The 18978-nt window shown below is 39.8% G+C and overlaps 1 protein-coding gene and 1 long non-coding RNA gene across 4 annotated transcripts; one reads left to right on the forward strand and one right to left on the reverse strand.

Moving 5' to 3' along the window:
• The first annotated feature begins 100 nt into the window (after positions 1 to 100).
• LOC5513745 (solute carrier family 12 member 9) lies at positions 101 to 18113 on the forward strand. Of its 3 annotated transcripts, XM_048725890.1 has the most exons (35): positions 101 to 368; positions 2021 to 2130; positions 2212 to 2329; positions 2720 to 2875; positions 3427 to 3510; positions 4219 to 4283; positions 4389 to 4457; positions 4578 to 4637; positions 4707 to 4803; positions 4996 to 5097; positions 5600 to 5661; positions 6055 to 6133; positions 6210 to 6254; positions 7009 to 7094; positions 7330 to 7454; positions 7891 to 7922; positions 8132 to 8203; positions 8339 to 8427; positions 9573 to 9704; positions 9815 to 9865; positions 9974 to 10099; positions 10249 to 10291; positions 11158 to 11244; positions 11917 to 11966; positions 12041 to 12088; positions 12425 to 12465; positions 13272 to 13318; positions 13757 to 13792; positions 14641 to 14760; positions 15345 to 15415; positions 15656 to 15709; positions 15793 to 15853; positions 16239 to 16322; positions 16915 to 17035; positions 17114 to 18113. In XM_048725890.1, the coding sequence occupies exons 1-34, from the start codon at positions 263 to 265 to the stop codon at positions 16974 to 16976; spliced, it is 2670 nt and encodes an 889-aa protein (XP_048581847.1). In that variant the 5' UTR covers positions 101 to 262; the 3' UTR covers positions 16977 to 17035; positions 17114 to 18113. The 3 variants fall into 3 exon arrangements, with proteins under 3 accessions (XP_048581847.1, XP_032239183.2, XP_048581848.1); XM_048725891.1 differs by lacking the exon at positions 2021 to 2130 and having other exon boundaries at positions 141 to 368; XM_032383292.2 differs by lacking the exons at positions 13272 to 13318; positions 13757 to 13792; positions 14641 to 14760; ... (4 more) ...; positions 16915 to 17035; positions 17114 to 18113 and adding an exon at positions 13137 to 13265.
• Positions 3183 to 7419, reverse strand: LOC125561741. Its single transcript, XR_007307463.1, has 2 exons — positions 7316 to 7419; positions 3183 to 4338 (listed from the first exon to the last, which is right to left on the reverse strand). It is a non-coding gene; the product is annotated as an uncharacterized LOC125561741 (long non-coding RNA).
• Positions 18114 to 18978: the final 865 nt, after the last annotated feature.

The following is an 18978-nucleotide window of genomic DNA, read 5'->3' on the forward strand; positions in this document are numbered from 1 at the left end:
CAGAGCGCGCTTAACAAATATATTTTTCCCGGATTCAAATTTTGCCCAAATGATCCTATTTCTATCCCTAATTGAAATTATTTCTATATTTTATTATATTTTTATTTCTGTATTTTGGTATTCTGGGTCAGCGCGCCTTTTATTCCGCGTCCGAGAGCCCCTGGGTCCTACACACAATACTTTACAAGAAGTCACATGAGGGAGAATCGAAAGGTAAACATCGACATTTCTTCTTTGATCACGAGATATTTTTTAATTTTGGATGGCTATGAATGAAGGACTAAGCGTTAACAACTACAGTCTTATTCCATCTGACGGATCGATGATGACTTTTACAGGGGAACCGCCTGATGAAGGGAAAGTCGAAGGTTTGTGTTATTGTAAAAAATGTTGTGTCGATGATTGGATTCACGTCGAATCACATCTTACATGTCTCGTGCTTATATCGTCCCCGATGTTTCTATGTAAGTTAAGTTCATTGAAAGCTCTTAATGCTGACAAATCCTTCATCGTGTCGTAACTGTACACACATATATTAAGCTTATACGATAAACATTATGCCTTAACCAAGTGACTCCATAAAAAAAACTTTTACTTAACCTTACATTCACTTCCTCAGCTTTTTAAACTTACACTTGGTGCAGTTTAAAAATTCTTTACATTCTTAAAAAAATATAGATCGGCCGGAAAATGATGTGATTGGCTGAAAACAAGTGTGTGATTAAAACCCGTTAAAAAATAAAGCATTTCATCAAACCTAGAAACAAATAAAGTTATCGTATTCCCCATATATTAAGCCATACAATGACCTATAGCATGAGCATATTCGATTAAATCTGACGTGCATATCATTTTTCCTCAACGCTTTGGGTTTTTCACCGCCCTGCTGGCTGAAGGAACCCCGTAACTTTAATGAGCTTAAACCACAGGTAGCCCAGGCAATGGTTTTGAAGCTTGTTCATAGCTTGGAATCGGCTGTTCTTCTTAGAGGTAAAACGAGTGGATCGAAGTAGCGATTTACCTCGTTTTACCTCTAAGAAGAACAGCCGATTCCAAGCTACAAACAAGCTTTAAAACCATTGCCTGGGCTACCTGTGAGGAGACTTGACATGTAACAGGGTAACAGTCCCCCCCCCCCCCTCCCCTGAAAGCTAAAGTTCTGTCCTATCATTCATGCGATGCCCTTAAACACTTGTCAATATTCAATAGGCATGTTGATCCATCGGATGTTCATCTTTGGAAATGTGAGAAAGGCTTAATACCTAGCAATACACTAGGAAAGGCTAAACTTAAGCATGGGGATAGAATTGAAATATTGGCCAGTGTATATATGTGTATAAGTGTATATGTGTATATGTAATAGAACTACAATACACTAAAAAACGGGAAGCATTTAATAAAGCTATCATGACGTCATAAAAGATTTTATAATCTCCCTTTGACATCATGAAGCTTTAAGGCATATAATGTTGCATGTTAATTAGCATATAAGATTAAATTTGTATCTTACCCCATTATTTTCAACAGTTTTGACAAATAAACAACAGCATTCAAAAGCTCAAAGGTTCCACCTCCATATCTATAGAATTTGTATTTAGGCTCTGAACTTTTAAGAAATTGACCTTGAAAGATAAATGTTCCTTTGAAGGGTCTTTATTGGCATAACCAAACTGCCTTTTGCAATAAAATTGAATGCCCATGTTGTTGACTACCTGGTTGCCCTAGTAACACTTTACTTCAAGGTCTTTCTCTGCAGATTTAGGGGCCCTGACATTGTGCTATATCCGCAAAAAGCTCCTTTGCATGTTTTAAATAGTTCATACCAGGGGCAGATCTAGCTTTTCACTAAAGGGGGGGGGGTTTGGCTCTTTGACAAAGGGGGGAGGGGATAATTTTTTGTTACATAAGGCTTTCTGGCAGCCCAAAGGGGGGTTTAAACCCCCCTAAACCCTCCCCCTTGATCCGCTACTGCATACAGTAAGGCTTTATAATCACTTAACAACAGTTGTCTAAATTTCAGATGGGCTGCAAACCAACAAGTTGTCTATGTTCTTTGGCGTCATAGTTCCTGTCACATTATCCATGTTTTCTGTTATTCTTTTTCTACGACTTGGCTTTGTAGTTGGTCAGGTTTGTTGAACTTTTTTTTTTATATCTGAATCATATGCCACATTATGGCACCCATCTGACTTTGTGCTTGTTTTCCAACAGGCTGGGCTTCTTCTAGGAGTTGGACTTTTCATTGTTGCTTATTTAGCTGTCAGCATCACTGTGCTTTCAATCTCTGCAATCGCTACTAATGGAGTTGTGAAAGGAGGAGGAGCTTATTGTATCCTTTATTTTACAAGATGAAAAAATTACTTCTAGGATGTATCAGATGTAGAGTTTGCAGCTACACAGCGAACATGAAAGGGATGGAAGAGCCTAAAGATATTTCATCCACAAAACTGATCATCACAAATTCTACGCTCCAAACAATAAGCATAGGGAGGGTGGCCTGTGGATGAATGAGAAAATAAACGGTGTGGATAATTGACCACCTTATCTTCTACATTACTGTTGTATTACATTAAGCGGCAGTTATTACATAAAGCAATGATACAACAAATAGCAAATAGCTAGATCTGCCAATGTTTTGGCTGTTGGCAGCTTGAGCAACCCAAAGTGTATGTTGTGTCATTCACAAAATGAGAAAGCCATCCTTTAACTGAATTTCCAGACATGATCAGTAGAACACTTGGTCCAGAATTCGGTGGTGCAATAGGAATTATTTTCTTCTTTGCCAATGTTTTTGCAAGTGCCCTCTATGTATTAGGTTTTGTGGAGGCCTTGCTTAACAATTTTGGACCCAGAGGATCTCTAGCACATATAGAAAGTAAGTTTACTACCACCATATTTACATCGGCAATAAAAGAAACTCAACTTCAAGAATTATAGGGTTATTATAGACTGAAAATATATCTTGTGGAGAGTTCTAATAAGGGGAACAATTGATAAGACAAGAAAGAAAATTCCAATTCCAAAAAAAGTAGATACTGTAATCATGGTCCAGATCTTGGTGGGGGACCACACAGCCCCACTCAGAGGCCCTGCTTCGGAACTGAGATGGTATGAATGATACAAGGTTGCTAGTGTACTTCTGTATGATTGTGTGTGGCTTCTCTCATAAAAGCAACTCCTTCTTAGTGGTTATCTAGCATGTGCATTTATTTTAATAAATTAAAAGACATTCTTGTCACAAGTCTGATCATTTCAGTTGGCCGTGATATCCCCCTAACCAATAAATACAGTATATACAATGGATACTCATCCACATCACAGAGAGCATCATTTGTCACATATAATCTCATAAAAGATTGCAAGACTCAACAATAACAACATGATGTGGTTGTTCTTAATATGAAAATGCTTTCCCTTTGCATTTAGGTTTTCATCAAGGCTACTGGTATCAGTTCCTTTATGGTTCTGCCATCTTGATGCTCTGTCTGGCTGTCTGCATGATTGGAGCAGGTTAAATGTGATTCATTGTATAGTGATATACGTCACTCATAAATCATGCACTCTGATTGGTTAAGGGTCCTTGTGTTATTAGAGGGCACACGCACACTTGGCGTCAGCATGCATGCATGCTTCCCCAAATTAAATTGTTATGTAAGAAAACATATTTTAATTGTTGTATAAAACAAATAGATCACATTTTTTGTCTGTCCTCTAATACTAGATGCACAGATGAGGTCGCAGCATGTCATGAACAACAGTCACGCAACTTGACTGCCTCTTGTTGTGTGCTTTTTGCTCATGAAACCCTGTGATGTAATCTGTGCATCTATTAGAGGACAGACACAAGCAAAAATGATATTTTTTTTCTTAATTACAGTATTAAAATGTAACCCTCTAAAAATAAAGATTATTGTATTGTATTGTTATATGATTTTTATCATGGTCCAAGCACTCTGTCGGCTAACAATAATTTGTTGTTGAGTGTAGGCTGAATAATGTTAGGTAGCCTGGCACCCTGAAGTCTTTTAAAAAATTGGGCCTTAACACATTTTAACAAAATGTCTATACCTGTTAATCCCTTCTTACAAATCAGCAAATCCTTGCTATATGTTCCTTGAGGTTAAAATTAGGAATTATCCAAAAACTGTGGTTTGTGTTAATGTATTTTCCATGCTATAATTCTGAATAACCCCAAGCACTTTTTTTTATATCTTCCAGGAATGTTTGCCAAGACATCCTTTGTTATCTTTCTTGCTGTCATGGTCTCTGTTTCTGCTGCTCTTGTAAGTCTGTTTGTTGACTGCCCATCCACTCATCTGTCTGGTATGTTGTTGGTACCTGTTTAAGAACAAATGCATGTACTGTAATCACATGTTTTATAATTCCAGATAAGTTTTATCATTCACGATAGGAATGATGAATTACATCCTGCCAGTGCAAACCCTCTTAGTCACAATGTGAGTTTGTGTTGATGACAAAGATAAATCTTCTCTGTGTTTTCTGATTGATTTTTATGTTACATATTATTGACACCTTTCTTTACAGTATAAAGTACAACTCTCCTCTATCTCCTACAGAAGAGTATCAGGTTCAGCTACACAGGTTGGAGTTTCAAGACAGCTAAGTCTAATCTATGGGTAAGAATAATAAACCACTCACTTTCATCCTTTACTTGATGTACTTTAAAATGTATTCTTCTTTTTAAGCCAAAATTTACAAAGGATTATACTAAAGATGAACATTCGGAACAGACATGGTTACAAGTGTTTGCAATTCTTTTTAATGGAGTGACAGGAATTATGGGTAAGTGTAATTTATTCCAGACCTCTTCCGAACAAAAAAAAAAGCAGAATTTCTTCATACAAAAAAACACAGAATTTTACACCTTGTCCTATGATATGTATGCCTGGACGCTTCCTCCTCCCGTTGTTGTGACAAATTCAGCTGCACTTCTGCAACTATCTGTTCCTCTAAAAAACATATCTTAATTTACAGCTGGAGCAAACATGTCAGGAGATCTCAAGTCCCCAGGGAAGGCTATCCCCTATGGGACTCTAACTGCTTGCCTGGGCACATTTGTGGTCTATGTTATACTAGGTATGCGATTGATAACAAACCTAGTACCAGTAGTGTGTCTAAAAAAATGCAGGGTGTTGTCCATCAGTAATTTACTGAGCTTGGAATGTTTTGAAAATAGCAGAAATTTTTTTCACATTCTTAGCCATACCATATGAGTTCTGGTCACTAGACACTTAAAGACCTAAATTTTTTTCTATCTTCTTATCTGAAAACAGGGAAAAGACATAGCTAAATCCATCCTCTTAACTATTAAGTCGACTCAATCTGTTCAACAATATACATGTAATTTCTCGTTTCTGCAAATTAGAAGGGTGTGGCCTGTCTTGCTACAATTGCCAACGAGTACCGAGATTCCCACTCAGATACAACCTCAAAAAAAAAATAAGGTGGCCTAAACTATCTTCATAATCTTTATCACCCTTCACTTTAACAATTTCCCACGATATTTCCTTTGATATGCACCTTAACAAATATTGCATTCTTGATATTTTGATTAATATTGTCTGTTGCTGTCAATTAGTGATATGTACAGGGTTCACTTGCTCCAGGGAGCTACTTGTAGAAAACTACAATTACCTCCAGGTACTAACCAATAATAGATTGTGTACTTACATATAATAGACTGTGTATAAACATGTGATTGACTGTTAACTTACGCATTATAGATTGTGGGGTTTCACAGATTTGTCTGTAGGGGCACCCCTTTGTGGTCTAATTTTATATATACTGTACACGATTTCAATCTATTGATTTACTGGATATAATATGCCTGGCCTGGCCTTTTCACCTAAGTAAGATGATATTTTTGTTAGCTTTGCTTGAAGCAATTGTACTGATAAAGCTATAGAAGCTGTAGAAACCTAGCATTATGTCAATATTATCAACCTCACAATTTGTTTAAACGTTTGACTTGCTATATTTTTGAGATAGAGAAAAGACATTTAACTACATCTAAATGTTCCTTTTTAATGCCAGGTTATTGACAACGTGCGAGTTCTTATAACAATAGGAGTGTTTGCATCAACTTTGTCTGCTGCTCTGAGCTGCCTTATTGGTTAGTATTATTATACTGATATGTTTTTGATAGTTTTAATACGAAACAGTACTTTAAAACAAACTGGATTTCATAGGTGCATCAAGGATTCTTCATGCCATCGCAAAAGATCAGTTGCTTGGTGAGTTTAAATAAACGATAAACACAAAACCTTATGGCCATAGATTCATACTTGCCACTACCAAGTGTATATGCCCCTTTTTAACAAATCAAACTGTTCCCTAGCTGGTATTTACTGTTCATTATATCTCAGGCAATGAGAAGAGGTTATGGCGTGATAATGTGTCATGATAGTTGATTGAAATCATAGTCATATAATCAGCTGGCACTCTTATAGCTAAACTCGTTTAGTCCAGAATGAGAGCAGTTATGTCAGAGGCGGATACAGGGGGTGGATTGGGTGGATATCCACCACCCTTTTTGAGTCACTTTCAAGAAAAGTTTGAAGACAGGGACAGGAGTTAATGCCATGTGCCTTCGCCTGCTTGACTTTGCCGACGCGACAAATCCAATACAGCATGAAGTATTGTTAGATCTATGTGACCTACCAAGAGCCACTGGATCAGTTACTGTATAACCCGTGTCTATCCAGCCCATTATCCACCCTTTATTTTGAAATCCTCTATCCGCCCCTGTATGTATAATGAAATGAGGCAGATGCAGCCAGTTGAATGGCTGTCTCTTGACACAAGCACAAGAGAATACAGTATACAGCACAAATGAGGATATACGAAGTGTATATGCGATGTCATCAATCAGATGTGCGTTATTACACTTAGTCTAGTGCTTGCGCTAACGTTCCAGCGAGAACTAATAGCCAACTTTACATTGCACTCCGTTATTTGACAATCGTGTTTGCTTCATATGTGTTTCAGGGGTTATTTTGAAGCCATTTGCTGCTGGATTTGGAAGAAATAACGAACCTCTGAATGCTGTTCTCTTGTCCTGGTTTTTCGTGGAGGTAAGTGGTGCAAAGAAAGCATTAGTAAATAAAGTTAAATGTGAAAATAACTTGGAGACTAAAAGTCAAATCCAACAAGGATAGAAAATTAAATAAGCACTAGCGGTTCTTTGTTTTTTTTTTTTTTACTGGTAATTTTTGTTGATGATATTGTTGTTTTCTGAATCTCGAGTTTAAGAGAGACTGTTGTACGGCTGTATTTTCTTTTTCTTTAATTATACCTTTGATGTTCTAGATCATCCTCTTCATTGGAAACCTCAACACCGTCGCACCACTTGTCAGTATGTTTTTTCTGCTCTGTTATGGAGTCACGAACATGGCTTGTTTTGTTCTCAAGGTCGCTTCAGCACCCAACTTTCGGTATGTCTTACCCTACAGGGGTGATGTAAGACTAGAGCGTTATACATTGTTGAACATTCTGTCTAACTGTTAAGGAGAACGTTGCATGCAATTTAAAAACCGCAAAACAACCATAAAGACATTTGCATGATGACACCTTTGATAATACATTCAAGAGCTATTTTTGTAGGTTTTCTGTTTTATCTAAATACGTGCCTTTGATGATTTATAGTGGGACGAGCTCATTGGGCCACCAGGACAAACTTAGCATGCGAGATCCATACTGTTTTTATTGGCACTAACGGTTATAACCAGGGGGATTCGATCGGCGGGCGATTTTTTAATGAAAGAGCTTTTGCAATACCTTTTGGAGCTTTTAGTCAATTACCTTTTCTTGCAAGCGTTTCAGTTTGTTCTTTCTTGAGAATTCTGATTCTTTTATATGATTTCCTTTCAGTCCAACGTTTAAATATTTCTCCTGGCAGACAGGTGGGTAAATGGGTAATCATCTAGGGAGTGGTCCATTTTAGTAAGAGGGCGTCCTGCCCCCCCCCCCCCCTTCCTTGCTCCCTGGCTACCCACCCTGGCTACACTCCTGATATCTGTAGATGTCTCTTACACAAACAAAGTCGATAGTATTTCTTGTATATACTGTCTTTGAAACAGATTTATTATCATGGACGTTATTATTTCCACAGCATTTCTAGGCACAGTTTTTTGCTTCGTGATCATGTTTGCCATCAATCCGCTCTACGCCACCATCTCAATAGGTCAGTAAAACTTATAATTTATACGCAATAAAGATACAAAGTTTTACCAAAATTGCTGCCGCAGTTTCATTAACCTTTATACCTTTTTCCATTAACCTTTATGACATTTGATTGGTCCATGTGTTTGATTGACAGCTGTAATGTTTATCCTGTTCATTATCATATCACTCCGAGCTCCACCTACACCTTGGGGAGACGTGTCGCAAGCTTTAATCTACCACCAGGTGAGAACCGAGTAGAAGAGTGGACTCACCGGAAGAATCCGCTTGAGCTTGGTCCGTTTTTGTGAAGTCTTTCCCAGGTGGACATTCAGGAGAGTCTGCTATAGGTCAGCTTGGGCTGTCTCTGTTAGATTGAAATGTTTCGAGAGGTCCGTGTTTGTTTGTCATTGTTCGATTTCTATGTTGGGGAGTTTTCTCTAGTCTAGTTTGTCAATGTTGGTGAAGTCCTCTCTAGTTCGTCAATGTTGAAGAGGACGTTCTAGGTCGTCATTGTTGGAGAGTCCTTTGTAGCTCATCAATGTTGGAAAGTCCTCTCTAGATCATCAGTGTCGGGATGCCCTCTGTACTAATGTTGGTGGAGCCCTCTCTAGTTTGTCAATGCTGTAGAGTCCTCTTTACGTCTCAAATGTTTTTGTAGTCCTTTCTTGTTTTTTAACGCTGGTCCGTCCTCTCTAAGTCATCAATTATGGGAGAAATCCGGTGGTCAAGACGTCTCCTAGGGCGTCAGTACTCGAAGCGTTGTCAACCTTTGGGAGAGCGATGATTGCACACATTCTGTGATATATGTTTTTAAAAAGCTATAGGCAATGTACTTGAGTGTGAGTGAGAGAGTCGCTTTACGAAAGAGCCACAGTCCTGTTTGATATTAACCTCTATCCGTAAGGTTCCTATCTGATATCATCCGATATTAATCTCTATCCGTAAGGTTCCTATCTGATATTATCTGATATTAATCTCTATCCGTAAGGTTCCTATCTGATATTATCTGATATTAAACTCTATCCGTAAGGTTCCTATCTGATATTAATCTCTATCCGTAAGGTTCCTATCGGATATTATCCGATATTAACCTCTATCCGTAAGGTTCCTATCTGATATTATCCGATATTAATCTCTATCCGTAAAGTTCCTATCTGATATTATCTGATATTAAACTCTATCCGTAAGGTTCCTATCTGATATTAATCTCTATCCGTAAGGTTCCTATCGGATATTATCCGATATTAACCTCTATCCGTAAGGTTCCTATCTGATATTATCCGATATTAATCTCTATCCGTAAAGTTCCTATCTGATATTATCTGATATTAAACTCTATCCGAAAGGTTCCTATCTGATATTATCTTATATTAACCTCTATCCGTAAGGTTCGCAAGTATTTGCTTCGCCTGGACGTGCGGAAAGAACACGTGAAGTTTTGGAGGCCGCAAGTTCTGCTTCTCGTGTCTAATCCCCGCTCCAGCTACAACCTCATCGACTTCGTCAATGATATCAAGAAGGTATGAACCATGATTGAGGAACATTGCCAAGTTAGGTTCGAGTGCCAGGAGGACTACATTCTTGCTTTCGTGTTTGTATACAGATCTCAAAATAGTTTTCTTTTATTTAGAGCGGTCTGTACATCCTCGGCCATGTGCAAGTAGGCGAATTCAACTCCGACGTGAGTACCACACTGTTAAGGGGCTGGCCTCAATTGGTGCTACCGGCCCAGGTCATACAAGAATAGCATATGGGAAGCTATAACAATGTTTTGGTTTCTATCGTCTAGTCGATTTGTCAACAAAAGAATGATACAGGGACCTGGTTGAACTTCGTGGACTGCGCAGAGATCAAGTCATTTGTTGAGTTGACTATCGCATCCTCTATCCGTCAGGGCGTTCAGCACTTACTCCTGGTAGGACCTGTCCGTCTGTCCTCCTATTTATTTTATTTTCTTCGTTTACTTATAATCCGTCTGACTTCCTATTTTATTTTTTTTTTTTTCACCTTTTTGATTTTGATATTCATCTTTCTATTTTTTCTTAAACTTTTTGGGTCCCATAGACGTCAGGACTTGGTGGTATGCGGCCCAACACTGTTTTCCTAGGTATGGTCCAGCACATCAATTTAACAACAGAAATATATAAAAAAAATCCAGGACATTTCCACACTCAGTAATCTGTATCGCTTCAACCTATTTAATTGGCCCATTGTAATTTTCGGGGAAAACAGGCAAATTCCAAGTATCTCGACTACCGGAATTGAGGGGGGAGGGTGAATAGGGGTATGTAAATCCGCCGATCCGCAACAATTTCGGGGCAAATCCGTGGATCCGCAGATATTTTTAGATCAGCATGGTTTGACAGATAAACAATAGCATCGATTGAAATCCATTTAAAATCCAAAATTCTACTGTCAAAGCAGTCAAAATCCTAAATCCGTGCCCAAATTGTCAACAGACCCGTGATCCGCCGTATTTCCAAAATCCGCCAATCCGTTGAAATAATAATCAAAATCCGGTATCCGTGTGCATTTCGGGGCTGAATCCGCCGATCCGCGAACCTATTCACCCCCCAGAATTCATTATCATTGACTTTTTGGTGAACAAGACAGTCACGAGAACAAGGCAGTCACGTGCACAAGGGCTGTGCATGGAGTGCCTCGGCTGCCATGTGACCGGTTGGTCACGTGCCTACGAATAACACTCTAAAACTGGGACAGGGGCGTAGCCAGGGGGTGACCTAGGGGGCCCGGCCCCCCCCCCTTTTAGCAGCCAAAAATAAAGCAAATGTATGAGGCATAATCTAAAGTACAGGAGAAAAAACCTTGAAAGGGCCTTTTGGGCCCCCTCCTGTTAAAAATCCTGGCTACGCCGCTGTGGGAACGTATTGAATATTGTAGTAACCGCTTTCTGGTGGCCTCTTATGCCATAAATATTACTTGATTATTCAATAGCTGTTTTATCTGGTACAGGGTTCTTCGATCACAGCATTCCTAAGGATTCTCTTGCACGAGGCGTCCATAGAAGAACGAAGACGTTTTTGAACAGAGCAGAGAAAGGTATCTACCAGCTATACGCCCATTACAGTTTAGAATCCACCGACTAATGGTCTATCACCAATTCTGCATTATGATTGTTTGGGCTACTAATGGTCTATCACCAATTCTACATTATGATTGGCTAGGCTACTAATGGTCTATCACCAATTCTGCAATATGATTGGCTGGGCTACTAATGGTCTATCACCAATTCTGCAATATGATTGGCTGGGCTACTAATGGTCTATCACCGATTCTGCAATATGATTGGCTGGGCTACTCATGGTCTATCACCAATTCTGCATTATGATTGGCTGGGCTACTAATGGTCTATCACCAATTCTGCAATATGATTGGCTGGGCTACTAATGGTCTATCACCGATTCTGCAATATGATTGGCTGGGCTACTAATGGTCTATCACCAATTCTGCAATATGATTGGCTGGGCTACTAATGGTCTCTCAGGTGATGGGCAGTGCCCATCAAGGACGCCTAAGTTTTGGGTTTGAAAGAACGGCTTCGAGCCCTGATTTGCTAATTATATCCGTTTTTTTTTTTTGCCTGTTCACACTGGCACAACTGTTACCCCTATAGTGTATCACAATACGTTGTTTAGTGGCTTCTGAAAATAATAAGCTGCCCTTTTAAAGCATTACTTGCCTTTATTGTGATTTCACACATCTTTATTTCAGAACGGCAGTTTATTCAAGCGCAGGCAGATCTTCCGAGGCTACGAGTGTCGGTAATATAATCCACAAAACAGCTGCTCATTTGATGATCTTCTTAATTTAATTGTTGATATTTTGTTCGACACAGCCTGAAGACCAGACTATGACTCTCCATGATTACGTGGGGGTTATCAAGGTACAACATTTCACCCAATAGGACTTGCGCTAAGAGATCACGTGACTGTTTGGGTGGCAAACTACCGCGCGCTCAGGCTTTAGCGGCAAAATAACACCAACAAAAAGCAACTTATTCAGCGCTTACGAAAAAAACATGATTTTTTTTAAGAAAGGGTTTAGTTTCATTTGAAGATTGTATTTTATCGTCGTTTTCTAGTGTGACGGGCGCAGTCATTTCTGTGATTTTACTACCCGGAAAGGTCACGTGATCTCTTAGGGCAAGTCCCTTATTGCCCAACGAAGGGTTCTCGATAATTTGAAAAGACAGCTCTGATAATGGCTTTTTTAATTCCAGGATGCAATGCACATCGGTAAAAACGTTTGCGTCACAAGAAAGTAAGTGCTTGATATCAAAACCTTTTTTATCATGTACTAATACCAACGTTAACGTAAGAGCGATCGCTGCTCATATGCCCCTTGAATTTGAGGACGTTATAGGGCCTTTCTTTACCCAATACATTTTCAGGCGCCCATCCAAACTAGCCTTTGCTGAACTGGACCAGCCTAAATATTGCAAAAAGTTATGGAGGAAAATGGCCTCTCAACAACCTAAAAATACCCCTAAAGACCCCCCAAAAAAAACAATGAATGACCCCCTCCACACCCTTCCCGCCCAGTCTTTTCTAAAATCCCAACTCTTCCGCTAGCAATGACCATGCCTTTATGACTTTGGACAGTTTAGACAGCCTCGTTCCCAGCCAGGCATCACTAAGCTTCACAGCCATCTTTTTATGACGTCATCTTTTGATTTCCTGCTTGCCTCCAAATGCTCCCGCCATTTCAAACCTACACATAACTGTCCGGGAAAAGCCTGGGGCTAGGCTAACCCAGGGAGAACTATGAAGCTTATGTAGCGAGTTTAGATAAAACAATTGGCGACACGCACACAGAAATGACTGAGGCCGTCACGCCAGAGAGCAGCGAAATATAAGCTCTTTGATAAAAGAAACCCATCCTGAACTCTCTGGTCGATTCGTAAGTGCTGAATAAGTTGCTTTTTGTTGTAGTTATTTTCCCGCCAGAAGCGCCGAGTTTGCCGCCCAAAAAGTCACGTGATTTCCTAGAGCAAGTCGCATATTTGTCATGCCTTGGAGACACCCATACTCACCCTAGCAATGCCCTTTTTGCAAATCTTGTTACAGTTTTGAGAATCTTCACAAGAGTGCAATTACCGAGGGAAGTTATATTGGTACGTCACATGCGAATATGTTCTTCGTGTTAATAGCGGCATAGTGGGGTCAGTGCGCAGCTCTTACAAGCTGCAAATTGATTGGGCAAATGAACAATATCCGCACCTCGACACAAAAAACGAGAAGAATAGAGACAAAAGAACTCCTTTGTAGAACAAAGATAATAGGAGACAAAGCAGCTGCGTACTTACTTATTCTATGTGCTTCCGGGGAGGCTGTTTTTCTCCCTTGTGATGTAAAACATGTGACCCCGTCCTTTCTGCTATCCTTAGGGTTCAATTTCATTTTCTTGATAAGTATATGAGACTTTTTTGAAGCTCCTCCCAGGGATGGCTGTATTTAACGACCGTGTAAATCTACATTTTATAAAAGCAAATGTCTAAAAACTAAGCAACGTTCTTTTTATCTGAGATATTTCCATTGACAATGTCTTTCAGATGTCTGGCCCGTGAATGCTTCTGCCGTGAAAGAAGGTAAGTAGAACTGAAAAGACCCTTTTCTATAGGGAACTCACCTCTACGGTTGTTGATTTAGTGCGCATGTGCGGCGTATGTAATTTTCCTCATTGGTTAACGGTCTAACGGTCGGCGTGAATGCGAAATGGCTCCCGTGACACGACATACAGTAGGGACTTTAAGATAACGAGTACGGCGACGGTAGAAAACAATGTAATTAAATTGAAAATTGAAAGGCTGCACGTGAAAATGCGTTTTGTCTGATAGATTTCCAACCGTTCTCCGCCAAAACACGACGTGAAATTTTTTCCAAGTTTTACGGTCTGACGAGTACGTTGTCGGTTGAAGTATACAGCTTTTTCAATAAACGTTGTCAAAGAGCGCTTTGCTGCACGCGCCCATACCGCGAGGTAGTATGGATAATATATGTTGTTTCAAGCTCTGCCATCCTTCACCGCATGGTATAACTAGAAAGACTATAGACATACTGTAGAAACGCTAGGTGGTCTGCTTAGGTGTGTTATAGACAAGCTATGAATCAGCCAAGGTTGAAAAGCTATGTTGTACGCCTCTGTGAAACAGAGTAGCTGCGCTGACGTTTCAAGCGTTAGCCCTTCGATAGCCCTTTTGCTTCGAGAGGAGGTAATGCTTGAAACATCTGCGATACTACTCTAACTACTAACAGAGGCTTACGACTTTTTCAAACCTTGTGTTAATTTATTGCTTGACAGCCGGCTAGATCCACGACCTGACAAACGCGGAATTTAATTAATTGAGCGCCTAAAATTTGGCACATTGCTACGTACATTTTGCTGAACAAAAGTTGTGGTAAATGTAATCGGTAGTAATGGCTGTTTTGCGTCTAGGCATGCTCCTTGGGCCGTACGACTTCACCTATCTACTAATACTCCAGTTGAGCTGCGTGCTGCACATGGTGCCTTTCTGGGAGAAGAAGACAACTTTACGGGTCATGACTGTAATCGGAGGTACTGTATACGCTGTTTTGAATGAGATTCTCCAAGTACTGCTAATATAGAGTAAAAACCCGCGTGTAGGAACCTAGATTTTTTTTTCAAGTCTGGTAAAACGGGTTCTCATATTGTGGGGTACTTACTAAACTTAAGGCAAAATAGGTTCTTATTAGGTTCTTAATTTATTTTCTCCCAATTTGGTTAATCAACAGTAGGATTATCATTATTACAGAAGTTTGAATACATAGCCACTTTGCTAAAGAGATTCCCTTCTGTATATATGTTGTATCAGTAAATCTTTATGAAAGGGCAAAATTTTAGCAAATTTATATTTCAAAGCCCTGAAATTTGTTTCCTTTTTTATAGAGTAACTCATCATATAGGATACCTGAAGACGGGCTATACAAAAAATTGGTTATCACCATAAAAGCAATCGCAAAAAAAGTTAAATCGGTCAAAATTAAGTGCAAGAAAATCAAGAAGTGTATCGTGTGCGTTATGCTTTCTTTTTAATAATAATCAACCTTTTTAAATAGCTATAAGGCCGTATCTGTGCCAAGCGTCGTCAGGTTCGACCTTGTTTTTTCTCTTTTTGACAGAAAATGAAGTTGCAGAGGAGGAAAGTTTAAAAAGACTGCTCAGAGAATTGAGAATCCCTGCAGAAGTTCATGTATGTAATGGTGTTCTGGACGGTTTTCCTCTTTTGTGGATAAGCTCGTCCCAGGTCCCACGATTATTCTACCAGCACAGGAAACCCAGAGACTGTGTATGAAAGAAGTGCTATAAAGCATTTGGTGCACTTCACTTTTCGTCCCTCCCCTTCCCTTGAGCCGCTACGCTGGCTAGTGCTTTATGCGTTTTTAAATTTAACCCACATCTTATACCATTTTCTGTTTTTTTTTTTTTTTAGATGATTCGGGCGTCAGATGAGGAGCCGCGTACAAGGAATGCTGATGGCTTGAACGTAATCATACTTTCTCATACTTGATCATATTGTCATGTCGTTCTATATTACGTGTCTGAGATTTTCTTTACTATATCTTTCAGCCGGCAATTAACTGGTACAAGTCTGTCAATCAGTTAATAAGGCTACACTCCAGTGAAGCATGTGAGTCACCTCAAATTTATTACTTACGAATAATTTAGGTTTGGGCTTATCTTGGCAATGAAATTTATTTGGCAATAAAATAAGGTGCTAAGACAAAGATCTTTCTAGAGCAATATGACTAGAAAAACTGCAAGCAGGTATAGTATATCTCTGTGTTCATGTTGGAATCAGGGAATAAAATAATCACAATTTTGAGAGAAATTGTTTACGCTTCTGTGATAACAGAGTCCTTTCCCTGACATTTTCAGCGTTAGCCCTTTGTCAGAGTAAAAACGAACGAAGGGTTGATGCTCAAAAAGTCAAGTGAAACTAAACTACTTGATTTATTTCCATGTTTTACAGTGGCCTGCTGGCAAATGATTTCATTTTGTTAATCTGTCCGTAGGTGTGGTCTTCACAGGTCTTCCCCACCCCGCTATTGATGATAACATGGTGGAGCAGTTTATTCAAGAGCTTGACATTTTATCAGGTATTACAGAAGTCTCCTTAGCAAGCGTTTCTGCGGGATTTCAGCTGAAATAGTCTCAGTCCGAAGTTTAACTGTTTAAATAATGACATAATGACCAGTAAGTATTGAGAAGTACCTTCATTGAGGGTTGTCCAGTTCACCCACAAATTTATGCATGGCATTCTCTGAACGGCGAGGTCACTGGAGCGTATTAGAGAACGAGGTAAAACAATGGGAGGTAACAATGTCATGCATACATACGGCGTATTCACGCTCATTTCTCTTCTTTTCCGCCCACTCCCCCTCCGCAGGCCTTTTTACTCCTCGTTCTCGCGCCAGTGACCTCGACACCTTGGTTTTCCGAGGATGGAATTACAGTAAATGGATTACAATTAAAATAGAGCCGCGTTCAGGGAGAGCCCAGAAAAGAACATTGGATCCGGCTGTCCCCCTTTCTTAATCTTGTGTGCCCCCCCCCCCCCCCACCCCACCCTACTTGGATCTTGGATCCGTTTCTGGATTGTTTTCAATTACCCTGGTTGAGGTTGTAATGGAGAGAGCTGATCCTGCATGGGTATGTTAATATTGATCCTTCCCTTGCACTCTTTTTCAGCCAATCTCCCACCAGTTGTCATGGTCTACGGCAGATCACCTGTTGTCTACACTTCACTATAACCCTTTTTTTGTAATTAGTTTTTTTTTTTTCTATCGTAACCCCATTTACGTTGCTGACGTGGCTTTTATAGATCCCACGTGGTAACCTATCTAGTTTGGGTGTTTTGATGCCGATTTTCAGATTAACGTTGCCGACATGGCTTTTATAGATCCCACGTGGTAACCTGTCTAGTTTGGGATGCTTTGATGCCGATTTTTAGATTATTCCTATTCACATCAAATTTGAAAGGATAAAGGAATGGTCAGTTTTTCAATTTGTAGCCCACAAGACAATTTGTTATCGCTCTGAATTTATAGTGTAATTATCGACTTTGTGTGCTACTTATGAACTTACCAATATTTTCTTTATAGACTAGGCAATATCGGTCCAGACTTAATACATTTCTTGTATAATTGCCAAGCTCAAAGTCCCTTTCCACATTTGCAAGGCCGCACTTGTCTCATATACGCGAGTTGTGCTGCATTACCAGGAGTCTGCCTGCTTGTCAGCATTCCCTGCCTCGTACCCAGGCGCTTACTAGCGTGACCGGAGCCTTTTGTCCTTTGCGCCAGCGCTAAACCTTCCCATGGTACATTGCGATCACTAGTCTCGAATTGCTTTCCGCGGCAGTGGTATATTTCAATTGTTTTGCTGACTTAAAAGGCCTGGGTACTAGGTGGCAGCATTCCTATTTTATTCTCCAAGATTTTACGTACCGAAGCAATGCCGAAGCTGTAACTTTTTATGAGGGAGGGGGTTATTTCTTATATATTATAGATGGGCAGAAGTTTTTTTTTTTTTTTTTGTAGTTGTGGATCGGGAAGGGGAGGATTAAGTTTATGCGCTGTATACACACATAAGAAAAAAAACAATTGAAAGAAAAAAGTGTAAGAAAAAATACTCCAAACACATTGTAAACATTATAATGATCTGTTGTCTGAACCATAAGCAAAACACAATCTTTTCTTAGAGGACGAAAGTTCTCGTTCTGTTCTCGCTACTCGTCACCCAGACCTCGACGCCCTGGGTTCCCAAGAATGCCATAGGTTGTAAATATTTTTTTTTCCTATCTATATATCTTGGTATGGTGCCTCTTGCATAAGTTATGAATTTAAGAATGAATAAAGTGAGTTGCCTAGGTGATCAACGCCGAAAAACCATGACGTTTGGAATGTCTTAACACCATTAAAACCGAGGTGGGGCAAACATCGCCATCTTGGTTTACAATTTTACTCCCTGATCTCGGTTTCACGCGAGTGTCGCAAAGAGCTGTGCGAAGGCATGCGATAAAAGACTTTAGCTCCAATTTCTTCTAAAAATTTGAGTCCGAAAGAAAGGTCTTATCCCCCGCCACTAGAGAATATTGCCTTACTCCCCCCCCCCCCCCCCCCCCCTCAAATATAGCCAGGCGCGTACACAGGGCGGCCAAAAATGGAGTGGTGCTCTATAACCAAGAGATCATGGTCTCTTGCTATAACTTAGTATTCCAATTCACAGGGATGCGCTTGCTTATTAACAAGACCATTTTCTCTCTTTCTGTCTTTTTTTATGTATATTTTATACTGTTGTTTGATAAATACTTTCAGAGTTTTAATAAAGGTATCAGCACTTCTCACAACATCCATAACCCTTCTTCCTGAAGGTTAATTTCACACAAAATACCGCATCGAAACTTCTTAAGTTCCTTGTCCTGTTTCTCGAGTTCCATGCAAATGGCGTTCCTTCTTGGTCTCACAAGGCAGGCTAGATCTAAATCCACCGAAACCTCTTCCATCCCAACAGGCGGAAATACTGCATATTCGTGTGAACTTATGCAATAGCAAACCACATCATCGCTTGTTTCCAGAACTTTGTATTTAGTGCCAGATTGTCCAGTCAAAGTACTCAAAGATGACACTATTTTTCTGAAAATGTGGCTGCAGTGTTCTTCGATAGATCGACGCATTTCGTCGTCTCGGAGTTTTTCGTGCTCTGTGTTTGTAAAAGGACGATCTTTGTAAACCTTTTGATAGTTCGATTCTT

Source organism: Nematostella vectensis, chromosome 4 (assembly GCF_932526225.1).
Source record: "Nematostella vectensis chromosome 4, jaNemVect1.1, whole genome shotgun sequence".
NCBI lineage: Eukaryota > Metazoa > Cnidaria > Anthozoa > Actiniaria > Edwardsiidae > Nematostella > Nematostella vectensis.